General features: G+C 38.6%; 1 protein-coding gene across 10 annotated transcripts in view; it reads right to left on the reverse strand.

Annotated features, from left to right (window-relative positions):
* The window catches only part of ABI3BP (ABI family member 3 binding protein), a 238011-nt gene that overhangs the window by 31733 nt on the left and 191460 nt on the right, over positions 1-14818 (reverse strand). For all 10 annotated transcript variants that reach the window (XM_073892683.1, XM_073892688.1, XM_073892686.1 and 7 more), the window contains 6 exons: positions 14353-14418; positions 12562-12636; positions 5577-5654; positions 3762-3866; positions 2320-2448; positions 1619-1687 (listed from right to left, as the gene is read on the reverse strand). In XM_073892683.1, coding sequence (XP_073748784.1) covers positions 1619-1687; positions 2320-2448; positions 3762-3866; positions 5577-5654; positions 12562-12636; positions 14353-14418 — 522 coding nt within the window. The remainder of the gene's footprint in view (positions 1-1618; positions 1688-2319; positions 2449-3761; positions 3867-5576; positions 5655-12561; positions 12637-14352; positions 14419-14818) is intronic.

Genomic DNA, 14818 nt, shown 5'->3' on the forward strand with positions numbered 1-14818 from the left:
TTCCATGGAAAGAATAGTTTTTTTCAACAAATGATGCTGGAACAATTTTATACACACAAGCAAGGAAACTGATTTGTTTCACACCTTGTATCATATACAAAATTTGACACAATATGGATCATAGACCTAAATGTAAAAGCAGAAAACGTCTAGAAGGAAACAGCAGATAAACTTCTAGAAGGAAATGGAAGAGGTCTCTATGACCTCTGATTGGTCAATGATTTCTTAAATACAACACCAAAAATATAGTATATAAAAAAACCAAATTAATAAACTGAGATTTATTAAAATTAAAAAACAGAAGCCACGCACTGGGAGAAAATATTTGTAAAGCATGTATCTGAAAAAGGTCTTCTACCAAAAAATACAAAGAATCTCAGGTAGCCTGGGTGGCTCAGTCAGTTAAGTGTCTTACTCTTGATTTGCACTCAGGTCATGATCTCAGGATCCTGGGATCAAGTGTTGGCAAAGATGTGGAGGAATTGGAACTCTCATACACTGCTGACAGAAAGGTTAACAGCACAACTACTGTGAAAATCAGTTTGTAGTTTCTTAAAATGTTAAATATACACTCAAATGATCTAGTCACTGCTCTTGTAGGCATTCACATCCAAATGGAATGAAGGCATATGACTATACAAACACTTGTACATGAATGGTCATAGTAGCTTTATTGGTAATGTAAAAAAATTAGAAAAAACCCAAATGTCATAAACAGGTTTAATAAATAATTATATATTCATATAATAGGATACCAGTCAGCAATAAAAGAAATGAACTATTGATACATGTTGCAACATGGATGAATCTCAAAATAATTATGCTGAATGAAAGAAACCAGACCAAAAAAAGTTCATACTGTATTTTTTCATGTACATAAAAATCCACAAAATGCATACACATTTATAGTAAAGCAGATCTGTGATTATCTAGGAACTAAAGATTTGGTGGGAGGAGTGAGATGGAGGAATTATAAAAGTACATGATGACACTTTTGGAGGTGGTGCATGTATTTATTATCTTGATTGTGATGATGGGTTCATGGGTGTACACATATGTTAAGATTTATCAAATTCTACACTTCAGAAAAAAATATTACAAAAAGGAAATACTGGGCTCTATATCATAGCTCTCTTACTGTGGTAGACTTGATACTGTTCAAAAATATTCTCTACATCCATGGAAGGAGTATACTTCCCCAATCTTTGATTTGAGGTGGGCTATGGGACTTTCTTTGGCCAATGGATATTGGCAGATATAAAACAAGGAGGAGCTTGAAATGCTGTTGTGTTTCTGAACTCCCCATTCTTGACTTTGTATTGTCATTAAAATGGCTCCTGAGTCACTGTTGGTCCTTCATCCTTAGGACCAGAGTGAAAAAATGTGGAGCGTAGCTGAACCCAAGCCACGGGAGGCCCAGCTGTACCTGCTGCTGGAAGCAGAACCACCTAGTAAAGCACAACCTACTGACCCTCAGGTGACTTGGAAACACATGAGAAATAAATCCTTATTAGACTATGCTACTAAGATTTCGCAGTTATTACACAGCAAAAGCTAATGGATAGTTCAGTCTAAGAAAGCCTGGCTAAAATTCAGATTTGGAGCCAATCATACCTACCTTTGAATCTGGGCTTCCCAAGAGGATCAGTTTCTCTTGTTGGACTTGAGCTAAAGTCAGTTATATTACCTGAGAATAGAAGATAATAAATGATTTTAGCAAAATATAAAAAAGCTTCTCAAGAAAATGAAGTATTAAAAACTATAAATATTTAATATGCCTCCTGGTCAACTGCTTGCATATAATTATAATATCTGTCCACAATAAAAGGCCTTTAATTGTGTTCTGCTGCAGTTGTGCTGAGTATACCAAATAATGACTTAAAGATTAAAGTAGGCAATACCCATTAATAAATTAATATATAATTTATTTTTTAATTAGGTTCCACACCCAACGTGGGGCTTGAACTCATGACCTTGAGATCAAGAGTGGCATGCTCTACTGACCGAACCAGCCAGGCACCCCAAGATATGTATGATTAATAATGACATCTGATTTAGTGAGAAACATTGGGTAATCTAGATCTTTTCAGGAAGACTTCTCTAAAAAACTTGGGTACCTTCTTCTCTGTCTATGAAGGGAAGGACTATTCTATCTCAAAGCTTTAAACATGAGTATAATTTTAAAATTTCAAAGGACTGATATTAATCACAAAATTGAATAAAACAGATAATCCAGAACTGAGACTCTATTCCCCTTAACTTGAAATCTTTTAGTACTTCATAGCTAGGCATCCAGTGTGAAGTGACTGGCATACTAACCAAGATCTTCTCCTGAGGCAGGAGCTGTCGGTTGCTTTTCATCTGTCTCTGTTCTTTCTGAAGGGGCTTCAGTAGGCCTAAGTGTGGCCCTCAGGGGTGGAGAAGTCACTCGGCCTGATGAAATGATTCCTGTAATGGAGAGCCAAAGCAGTCAGGCTTTATAGGAGCACTGGCAAGTTCCCCATTTATTTATTCCATAAATATTTATTCAGCACTTATACTATATGACAGGCTTGGAGAGAAGACAAAACCTGTGTCTTTGATCAAAATAGATGTGTGAGCCAAATATGTTGAAGCGCTGTAGATATTGTGAAAGAACTGGATAAGGTCACAGAGAAAGTAAGCAGACAGAGTAGTAATGTCTCTGGGGAAAGATGAAGGGTGGGTGAGGGGAGGGTATGAATGTCTTCACAGAGGTTGTGCCAATAAAGAAGTGAAATAATCAGCAGGTAGGTATGAGAGCTATATTGGGGCAGAGGTTGCAGGAAGAGACAAGCCAGGGAAGCACAAGACTACTTGTGGTGTGAGAGCCAAGAGTACTCTGGGGTACTGTGAGAGCTGACTGTGGAAGGACAGGAAAGGCCAGATCATGAAAGGCCTTCCATACCATAGATTTGGACATTGTTTTTAGGTGACAAGGACCCACTGAAAGATTTTCACTAGGAAAGTAATGAGATGAGAAGGGGATGAATGGTCAGGTTGCAAGTCTGGTGGCCAAGAAGGACGTCAAAAGACAAAAGCAGCTGTTGTGGGCAAAGGCAGAGCAGGTGAACTACGTAGGGAGCAGTGGGATTAGATGGAAGGTGTTTTACAGGAAAGATATCAAGGAGATGGAATGGCTTGACCTGGAGAGTAACTGGCAGGCATGGATCATGGCTGAAGAAGAAGGAAAAAGTTGCTTAATAGAACATCTGTTCTGTTGACTTCTACAGTATATATTCTTGCCCTGTTGCACAGGCTAGAGCTGCTCATGTTTTAGCCCTCAGTCTCTCCGCTAGTACTGTAATACTGGGGCCAGCGTGAAGGCTGGTGAACAGCGGAGGTTTCAGTGAGATGTACAGGATTTCATTTCAGGAGATAATGGTAAAGAGACGACGGGATATCACATTTTCCATTACCCCCTATAGGTTGGCAATGTACAATACTTCATCCAAAATAATGCACTTGTTGAAAGGCCTGAGTGAGCTTCTGTCTCACAATGTTTAAAAAGCAAACTGGCCTAGATAGATACACAGGGATAGTTTCCGGGACCACACCCACCCAGAATCAGGATAGAAGCCCAGTGTCCAGTGGACTCACAGGGTCCGGTTTTGGGGGCCAACACAGGCACATGTCCCATGCACCAAGGACTTGTCTATCGCCTGAGCTAGCATGCCAAGAAGGGCTTGTGGTTGTCTAGGCAAATGAGCATCATGGAGGGAGAAGGTACATGACCGACATACCTGCACTTCCTGGCTTGCCAGTGACATTATTTGGTGGTAAAGGTTTTCTTCGTGGGGGCACAGGTCTAGGTGGCAAGGGTGGGCGGCGAGTGCCTGGGACTGCGGCTACGAGATTATATTACAGATAAAGTTGCCATAAGGATTCATGCCATAAACATGTCAGGTTTTAAAAAATATAACATTTGATAAGTACTGAGTGGATGACAGAGGACAGATTCCATAGAAGAGTATCTATGAGTAATATATTCTGATATTCCTCTAAATTAATGTTGGTAATATACCCAGGAATAATGAAGTCCATTAACATATGGAAAAAATATCCTCTAATTATAGGTCTATCTGCCTTTTAAAACTGTACAGATATAGAGAATTTAACATCTTTAGTTTCTTATATAGGCACGACAGTATTTCTGAGTTTCACTGTCCCCCATTGCCTTTGATTTTCAGACTACAATTTCTTAGGTCATTTTAGCTTTAAATTGTTAAAGGATATAATTTCTCCTTTAGTGGATGCTCCACCCCACCACCCAAATCTATTATATAATTATAATTGAATAAACGCTTTCAGAACTTCTCAAAAGATTACAACAAAGCAGCCTTGACGGCAGAAGCAATAAGCCTGTGCCTGTGGAGAGCAGGGTCAGTATGAACAGTTGTGCACTGCACAAGGGCCCTGGCAAGGGATATGTGAGTGGGCGGTGAAGTTTAACACGCACTCTGCTCACCCATCTGTGAGCCCTGGTGCAAGCCTGCCTACCCAGAGGAAGGGCACATTTTACTAAGGAGTCTGCCTAAAGGGCAGAGGGAAGAGATACCTGTTTATACCATGCACAAATTATCTTTTCATACTTTGCACAAATGCTGGCGAGGCTAGAGGTGCCTAGAGCAATCCACCTTAACCTAAATTTTAAGTCTTGTGTTCTAGCTTAAAAATTCACCTCTTTCTTTGCATGATATATGTTGGTTAAAAAAATCTTCAAGTAGAAGTGGCAACCTAGGAAAATGCCCTGTGACTTTAAGTACTTCTTGGGAGACTAGCGAGTGTGCACTTGTGCACGTGCAGGGGAGTGAGTGTGATAACAGAATATGGCTCTGTAGCCCAGGCATTAATACACTAGAGTAGGTTTCATAGCAACCTTTGAAATGGCATAGAATTCTTACTCAACGCAAACCTTTCCAAGTCACCAGCTTCATAATTTTGGCCTAGTAAATAGAGCACAGTCTTAAATTAGGAACATAAATCCTATCAGGCTAAAGGATATTACAGTAAATCACACAAGAACAAAACTTGAACATGATGAAAACTAGAACCCACAGTGACTCTTCAGCATTTGTCCCCTGAGACCCGTCAGAACATTATACAAAGTGATTCTTGAATTAGTACCCCATTGGAGGTTCTTATTAATATTTGATGTGTGCACAGAGCACTATTTATTCCCCCAAAGATAATATTTTATTTTTAAATTTTTTTGGGGGGGCAGAGATCGAGAGTGAGCATGCACAGGGTGGGGGAGGGGCAGAGGGAGAGAAAAATCTTAAGCAGACTCCACCCCTGACGCTTGACGCAGGGCTCCATCTCACCACCCTGAGATCATGACCTGAGCTGAAATCCAGAGTCAGATGCTTGACCAACTGAGCCACCCAGGCGCCCCAAAGATAATATTTTAGAATGTTTCTTTAGCAGTACCCATGTACTGTTGGCATGGTTCTTTGAGAGCTGTGAGGATGCTGTTTTTTCTACAACATTTGACACTGCAGTTACTGCCCAAGTAGCAGAGAAGAGCAAAGTAAGGGAGTTAGTATCTTATTCCTTACCTGGTTTTTTGGTGGAGTGGGTAGAGTCCACTGACATATTTTTACCAGCACTTGATGGCTTTGGTACTTGCTTGACCCCTATGAGCAGACATAATGAAAGGGAGTAAGTAGACAGCAAAAACGTGTTGGATGTTTTTTTCACAGAAACTTGGTAATCAGTGATAATGTGCATTCAATGCGGAACAGTGGCACTGGTGTTTTTGTGCCCAGGCCATTTTAATTGGCTTCTCCTGTCTGCATATAGAAAATATTCAAAGCCCTATATTCATTAGCTGTAATAGTTTTTCTGAAGAGTTAGTGTTTGATTATGGATCATGGTTTTGTCTTAGGTTTCCATGATGCCCACACTGTACTGCCTTCCTGGGTGGTATGGTCTCACTAGGCAGAGTTCACCTTCAGTGATTGGCCATTTTTTGCCAATACTCATGAGTACAATCTGTGGTTTTAAAAAAAGTTTTCCTCCAACCCTTTCAATACCCCCTAAAACCTCTTAAAATTCCAATGTGTTTGGATTTATCCTTGGTAAATTGACTTTAAAAATATTCCTGAAGAAGCCTTGGCTATTACGCTGATTTGGCCACAAACTGGATCTGTACCTTTGAGACTTGTAAATTAGTCCTGGGCAGGCACAGAGCTCCAAATTGCTATTTGGAAGAAATTGATCTGAAAATTGTTTTGTGTGAGATTTTATCTCCTAAGTCTCTCAAATATAATCTGGTGGTTATTAGTCATTCACCTAAATACCCATGCTTGGAGTTTGAATATCTATCCTAAGGATACGGGAACCAATTTAGATTTTGTCTTATTTTTTGAATTATTATGCTTTTACATTACAAAATGATCTTCCCCGATGTGGCTGACAGTCATCATTAAGAAAGAATAGAAACAGACGTTATTCATATAAACAGACAAGAATCTATGGACTCTGGGAAACAAACAGAGGGTTTCAGAGGGGAGAGGGTTGGGGGAATGGATTAGCCCAGTGATGGGTATTAAGGAGGGACATATTGCAATGAGCAATGGGTATTATATGCAAACAATTAATCATGGAACACTACATCAAAAACTAATGAAGTACTTTATGGTGACCAACATAAAAAAAAAATCCATACTCTGAGGACCTGACTATAATTCACATACCTAAAAAATAAGAATATTTAGTATACTAGTCTGTACATTAACAAGGACAACCAAAATCACAAGTTTATTCACTGTGTTCTAGGGACCATGTAGTGACATTACACACTCGATCTTGTTTAATGTGCAGGCAGATACATTAAAATAATATTGATTAAAATACAGGAGAAGCTTTACTTGCCAAAAATCAGGTATTAGCACATTAAATGAAATTAAATTATTATTATAAATCAACATTTTAAACACAGTAATAACATTACAATTATTATTATAATTATTATTAATACTATAATTATAATTAACATTAATTTATAAACCCCGGTATTGCAATCCCATACTCTGTGCTGCTTGGTTAAGAGAGAATATATAAAATCATGGAGAATGTTTGTATGGAGCCATGAATTAAATGTTGCTTATTTGTAGTAGGAAGAATATGTTTTTGGGGTCAATGACTGTTTTGTGGCTAATCCCACAGGCATGGTGAAAACAAAGGGCTCATTAGTCTTCTTCCTGTGCTCACGCTCAGTGTAATGTGGTCAGAGAAAGGACTCACTTGGGTGTTTTGGTTGGAAAAGGACTCATTTGTTCATGGCACAGAGGAAAGGAAAGTACTTCCATTTGTTTCACTGGGATAACCTGGCATAGTAAGCCTGATTTACCACTACTCCTTGAGAGTAAAAAATGTATTGTGTATTCTAGAAGGCTCTAGATGGCTAGTAGACTGTGTGTGCCTTTAGTGATTCTTCTTCATAGCATTTTCCCAAATCTTTTTAACTGGAAAACAAAAACAAAGTATTTTGGTTCAAAGCACCTTCCATATTCATTGCCTTATTTGATCCATACAACCCTTCTGTGTGGGAGATACCATTCAGGTCCCACAGATGAAGAAACCCAAGGCAAGGGAAGAGTAAGCAACCCACAGCTAGGAAGTGTTGGGACTTAGACCGACATGTGCCCAGCTTAAAGCCTAGCTCTTAACCACGAAGTGACATAGTACAGTGTACTGTCTTCCTCTTGTCAGCTTCTTGCTTCTGCTATTCCTCACAAAGACGCTAAGTGACTTTAGCTTTAGAGTCCTACCTTCTGCCTTTTGGGTGGTTTGAGGCATCACCACTGTGTGTGGTCTAAATGGCCCTGGCTGGTAAACATATGTCATCCAACCATGCCACTAATATGTGGGACTCAGAGAATAGCAGATCCTGACAGTGGACAAGTCCTCCAAGCCACAGGGGCTAGTCAATTGGAGATACAGGAGAGAATCCAGAATTCTGCAAGCCTACTTTATGAGTAAGACCAAAGATACAATTTCCCTGGCTTCTTTTCTAATTAAGAGAAAAATCAGAAACCAGCTATTGTGTCACTTTCTTTATAGATAGAGGCAGAAGCATCTTACTATTATGATCCTTAAATGTACGTACCCAAATCAATCAGCAGCTAACCTGGACTTTCTTCAGCCTTCAGAAACAGATAAAAGTTGACAGGGTAGAAAAATGTTGGTAAGAACCCTGCCAAAGTTATCCATGGGACAGGGCATTGAACTGGGACAGGGGGATGAACTCTGGTTCTGGCCATGCCTACACCATGCTGTGGTCTGCATGTCAGCCAGGCAGCAATGTGAGCACCAGAGCCCAGACACCAGTGAACTTCTTTTGCTCTGAATCAGAGAGCAAGTGAAGGCCAGAGGTAGCAGAGAGGCAACGGGAAGGCAAAGGACAAAGCCAGGAAGAGAGATGCTCTGGAGAAAGAATTCTCAGGAATTGGCATTTAATCAGCCAATCTGGCCCAGGCTGTGACCTGAATTCTTTTTCCCTCAGGCAGGATTAATCAACATATTTTTGAAAGGGCAGTGTTGGTTCTGGAAGCACCTAGTGGAGCTTTAGTATGAGCCTCCCAATTGCCATATGGGAGTTCTCCAAAAATCTCTGGATTTTCATAGTTTATCCCTTAGCAATTTATTGTCAAAAGTGAAGTAATGATTTGGGTATTTTTAACCATGGTAACAAAAATGTTGCAAACAAACACAGTAAACTGAAAATCCATTTCCAAATGTATTAGACACTATTCCCTGGGACCAAAAAGAGGTGGTATTTATGCATGATTGGTCTCTGTGTCTTTGTCTCCAAATCTTAACACCTTGCTACAAAGCCAGGAGTGATGAGCCAGCAGACTGGAAGGTTTAGCCACAGCCCAGAAAAACACATTCCTCATCTTGGAGGAGTCTGGTTTCTGGTTGTCAAGCACACTCTGTGGGGGCAGGCAAGTGTGGATTCCTCATTAGGAGGCAGGGAGAGGAGTCTCAGGTTCAAGTATTTAACGTATGTGCTAAACCACATGTGTCAGGTTGGTTTCCAGACTACATTTTGCCTGAAACCTAATGGGCCTTCAATAAATGTTGGTTGGATGGAAGAGTACCTGTACAACTCAGCAGCTTCCTTCTACAAGGAAAAGTTGGAGACTGACCGTTGGAAGAATTTAGCCTCCTCTGTGCTGGGCAGACAGTAAACATTTTCAGCTTTGTGGACCATACTCTCTCTGTCACAATTGTTCCACTCTACCATTCTATTTTGAAAGCAGGCTATGTTTCAACAAAACTTTATTCATGAAAATATGCCGTGAGCCAGATTTGGCCTGTGTGATCTCCTGGTCTAGTGCATGCCTCTTGCCTCTCTGCAGTGTAGATCTCAAGTTGGCTGTAATTTTTAGAACACATCAGTGAAGCCTAAACACATCTCTGGAAAACCTCTAAAAGCAGAGTGCTGGAAAAATGACCTACGTACAACCTCAAACTTTGTAGGCTAATTTCAGACTTTGAAGTGGAGGCATATTTACAAATATAGCTAAGAAATGCATATAAAGCTGGGCAAATATCTGTAATGATGTCATGAAATAAGAAACCTGGCTCAAGATGGTTTAAAGATTCCTGGGGTTTATGAAATCATTGCAAGATTTTTATAGAGGCCTAAATAATCAAAGGTCCACTGTTTTGAGGCCTCAGAATCTCTTTTTGACTCTTCCAAAGGCACAACCTTAAGTGGCCTAAAACCATGAAGAATATGTCCTATAAATCCTAAACACTTCCTTTATCAACTGATTTTTCTTTTTAATGTAAAATATCTGGGCTAAAAATTTTAGCAAGAAAAACTGCAGGAAAATGTCTGTGAGATGGATGAATAATAAAGATAAATACAAGACGTGAAAGTTGATTAGGGATCAGGTGACACAAAAATTAAGTTCTCATTAAGACTCGATAGAAGCGAGAAGTAAGTGTGGATGAGATAGTGGGACTGGGTCAGAGGAGAAAATAAACTTAATGTAAATACCTGCATTTCTGGTAAACAAGCCAGAACAAAACTATGAAGAGTCAAAGTAAGGTGGACTCATGTAAGTCAGTAATCTGGAGAGAATAGATTTTAAGACACTCTTTTTCTCATGAATCCCTAAAGACCTTATTCCCTAAGCAAATAGTCTGAGAGCTATTAAATTTTCCATTCATTATATCCTACATGTCATCTATGATTCCCAATTTTTATACCACCTACTTCCTTTTTTGCCTTATTGCATTGGCTGAATACCCCACTACTCTTTTCAGCACAAGTGGCAAAAGTAGGAATCCTTGTGTTCTTGATGTGAAGAGAAAAACATTCAGACTGTCATTATTAAGTATGATGTTCGTTGCAGGTTTTTCACAGATATCCTTTATCAGAGTGAGGAAAATTCCTTCTATTCCTAGTTTTCTGAGAGTTTTCATCATGAATGGATTTTGAATTTTGTCTAACGATGGTTTTTTGTATTTATTGAGGTGATGGTATGATTTTTCTCCTTTTCTCTGTTAATGTGGTGAATTATACAAATCTGTTTGAATGTTGAGCCAACCTTGCATTCCTGAAGCAAATACCATTTGGTTGTTATGTGATCTGTAGTAGACCTGGAGATGTATCACCCTGACCCCCAGTCAAAGCTCTCTCAGCTGAGGCTGATTCTGAAGGAGCTGAAAGAGGATGCTGTCTGCTGACTTCATTCCCCACAGATGGGCAGCATTCCCCAAAGGGGAATCTCGACAGACAATAGAATGGGTACAATGCATTTTGGTTGGGGGATGGAAGTAGAGCAAGGGAGGCAGAAACTGAGCTCTGCTTTGTCTACCTGTGCTCACCAGCCCATTTCTACTAGCCACCAACTAATTAAAATGAAGCTCCGTTAAGAGGACTTTCTTCCACAGTTTAACTAGATGAGTTAATGCTACAAAGTTGATTTCATCTACACAAAAGGGTCATAGATGTCAGTTGGTGTTACAAGGGGCTCTGGAAAAAAATGTTTATATTGCAGATAAACTTATAATAATGCTGTTTTCCTTCTGGAAGACAATTAGCATTTTCCTAGTGAGAATCAGTACTTGATTACACTGAAAGTTAATCACTTTCAAGTTTGATCATAGCTACCTGTTCTTTCATTTGCTTTGTTGACACAAATGCTTTCTTCTATTTTTACTTGGACAAACTCCAGGGAAGTGCTTTGACTATTAACAAGGTGGTTCTGTTTAGAGCCAGACTGTTTATGTCAATCCAAGAAACTATGCATTGCCTAATCCCACAGTTGGGAATAATAAAAAGAATAGCTGAGCACAAATAAATATTGGAATGCTTTCTTACTTTTCATGAGTCAGGGATTTATAGTAATTGCCACATTAATTGGTTTGAAGGAAAATGGATTCCTAGGACTTCACACACTGTAAAAACCTAGTAGAAAAAACATTTTAAAACAAATCTAAATGATTTTTAGACCAAATATCTTCAGGTATTATTCACATCTCACTCTCATTAGGGAACCATCATGGATTAAATATGCATTAACGAAATTCTAATTTCCATGCTCTTTTCATAAGCAAGCACGTGATTTGTATTATTTAAAAAAATATTGCAGGGTGCCTGAGTGGCTCAGTTGGTTCAGTGTCCAACTCTTGATTTTGGCTCAAGTCATGATCTCAGGGTCATGAGATCGAGACCTGCATGGGGCTCCATACTGGGCATTAAGCCTGCTTAAGATTCTCTCTCTCTCTCGCTCTGTCCCTCCCCTCTTCTCCTTCTCTCATAAATAAATAAATAAATAAATAAATAAAGCAAGGAAATGATGCAATCCCATATTAGGGCATCTCATAACTACCATTTATCCACTTAGTGAGTGAGATGTTTGAACTTTTGTCAGATGATTGTCTTAGTTATCTGTATGATTCCTACTCCCACTGATCTGGCAGGATTAAGGCAATGTCATTTAATTCCTGAATTAAGCTGAATGATTTGGAAATGTTACTATGCCTGTAGCCAGGATGATCAACTGCTAGCTTCTCTTATTAGAATATCATGTTCCACATTGCCAACAAATTCAGGTCTTATAAAAAAATTGTAATGGTACTCGTGAAATTACCAACTTAAAGTGATTATAGTCTTGAAGACTGAGCCTATGTATGGAAAGTGTTTCTGAAATTAGAGAAAACAGCTATTTTGATATTTTCATTCAATAATGCATATTATATGTTATATAGTTAATATATTTATAATATATATTAAATATATATATAAAAATATATATTTAATCAGGATATTTTCAAGAATCAAGACTATATATGATTTAGTGGACTGAGTTTAGAAAAGAAAAATTCTTTTTCAGTGTTTTCAGAGACACTGCAAATTTTGATTTTGGAATGAGTTATAATTTCCAATTCCAGTTCTATTAAGAACTTCCAAAACTGGTAAAAAGAAATTGAAGTGTGAATTCAACAAACGTACAAATTTTGAATGAAAACACTTATAGTTTGGAGAGGATCAAAAGGAAATAAATTTGTGATCATTACCTGTTCCCATTCCATTCTCTTTGGGAGTCCTACTGGGTTTGAGTCTACTAGGTCTTATAGTTGTCTTATTCAGAACTACAATAAAGTGGGAAATAAATAGGTTAGAAATGTTCTTGTTAAAACTTTGCAGCCAAGGCAAACAAAAGTTCCCAAAGAATTGGAAGTCATTTAAGTAGGCAACAGAAAAATTATCACTCATCAAAAACTACTGTTTAGAATATGGAAACCACAATTTTGGTTTAAAAAATCATAGACTTGATTTTGGGAAGAGAGACCTGATTTTTTACTCTGAGGTGATCACTGGCTTGAAGAACCAACTGGCAAGGGGATTTATATGTCTAAATGGGAAATCCCTCATTTAATTTCTAAGCACTAGATACATTCCAAAACAGAACTGAAGAAAGATCAGGACCACCTATATACCCAATGAAAAACCAAAACTTGAAGTGTCTTTATGTGCCAAGCTCTTAATTCATAACTCATAAGTTGGTGGGTCTTTTGCAGGGGTCTCCACATAAGGGTGTTCCCTCTTAACCTGGTACAAGTCCATTGTTGAACATAGAGTATGATGAAATCATTTTAATTTCTCTCCCACTCTATGGAGAGCCAGAGCATTACTAGCACTTTAAGAGGTCACCTGCCTTAGCCTCTGGAAGACTCTTCCAGAAAAAGCACGAAGTATATTGTGGTTGAGAGAGCAAGCTCTGGACCAGATTGCTTGCCTTCAAATCTACTTCCTAGCTGTTCTCATGCCTTGGCTTCCTTAACTGTACCCCACAAGACACATGGCAAGCCCTCAATGTTAGCCATTGTTGTTACGGTTTCATTATTTTGTAGAAACCTTTAATATAACCAGCCACACATTAAGCTCTCAACAGCTATCATGGTACAGAGGGCACATGGAGATACATTTGTTTATAAAAGATGTCTGTGCCTAATTACCTTTAGGTCTTGGAAAAATTACTGCAAAAAGCCCCCAAAAACAAAAGACAAAAAACACATGGACTATCCATAAACCAAAGGATAAAAACAATTATTTGTTTCTTTTCCCACATGCCTGGAGAGATGGTACACAAAGAACATTAATTTATAATGCAGCTTCATTATTTAGAACTTTAAGAAGACTTAGAACTGCAGCAACAAAAGGACAGGAAACGTCAGTGTCTTTGGTCCAACTTGTGCTTTAGCATAGGAGCAATTTACACGAACCAAATCAACCTGTCCAAGTTAACTTTTCATTAACAAGCTCCAGTGAGGGAGATGCTTGAATTTTTGGAGAATCCAATAAATGTAAAGTATTTTCCACTTCTTAATTATCATTTTTACTGTATATGACCTGTAAAATGTGTGTATGTGTGTGTGTTTTATCATCTGAAGGAATCAAGGAAAAATGTTCTCCCAGAACAAGGGTCTTTTATACTAGAAGAGACCATCTCTTCTTCAATAACATTTGAGAGCTAGTAGTATCTAAATAGCTAACTCTAATGCTATTCCTATAATTGCCATGGAAAACTGAAGGAGTATGTGTGAGATTTACACACAAATGCTATTCTAAAAATACTTCTCTATTGATAAAGTTCCAAGGGAGTCTTTATATCTGGTCACATCTTATCATTACTATGGATTCATCATTTCCTCTCCACTTATCCACAAGGATCTGAATTTCTGCACATCCTTTATTGCCATTTAGAGATATATATCCCTCCTTTGGTGTATGTTGCTGTTTCAACACATTTTATACCTTCTCAGGTGTGCTGATTATTTAGGTCGCCAGAAAGAGAAACAACTTACTGGGTCTGATGTGTGCTTTGTCCGGTATTCTGGGCCTCACAGGAGTAGTATACAATCTGTGTGGTGCTGAAACAGAGGAAAGGCTTCATATTTAATAACCAACATTCCATTAAATGGGATTTAGCATCCTAGGGACCAGCAACTCATACATATTGCATGGAAGTGGAAAGGATGTTCTGAAACCTGTAATTATGCATTACAGCATTGCTGCTGAAGGAAAATAAAACAAGCAAACACATTCATGACTGGAAATAAAGGCACACAGAGTGGGGTGTCATTTGTAATGTATGTCAAGGATTAGTCTCCATTTAGTCCATGCTTCTCAAGGGCATTTATTTTACCGAACGGTTGCTTAACATGGTAAACATATAAGCCAACTAGCCATCCATCCATCCACATCTCTCAATTAGGAAGTCAGAGTGGAACATTATTTTGCCAAAGAAGACAGGTAATCTCAAAGATTAAA

The sequence above is a fragment of the Callorhinus ursinus genome, unplaced genomic scaffold (assembly GCF_003265705.2).
Source record: "Callorhinus ursinus isolate GAN/ISIS: 27379988/994484 unplaced genomic scaffold, GSC_fseal_2.0 scaffold1, whole genome shotgun sequence".
NCBI lineage: Eukaryota > Metazoa > Chordata > Mammalia > Carnivora > Otariidae > Callorhinus > Callorhinus ursinus.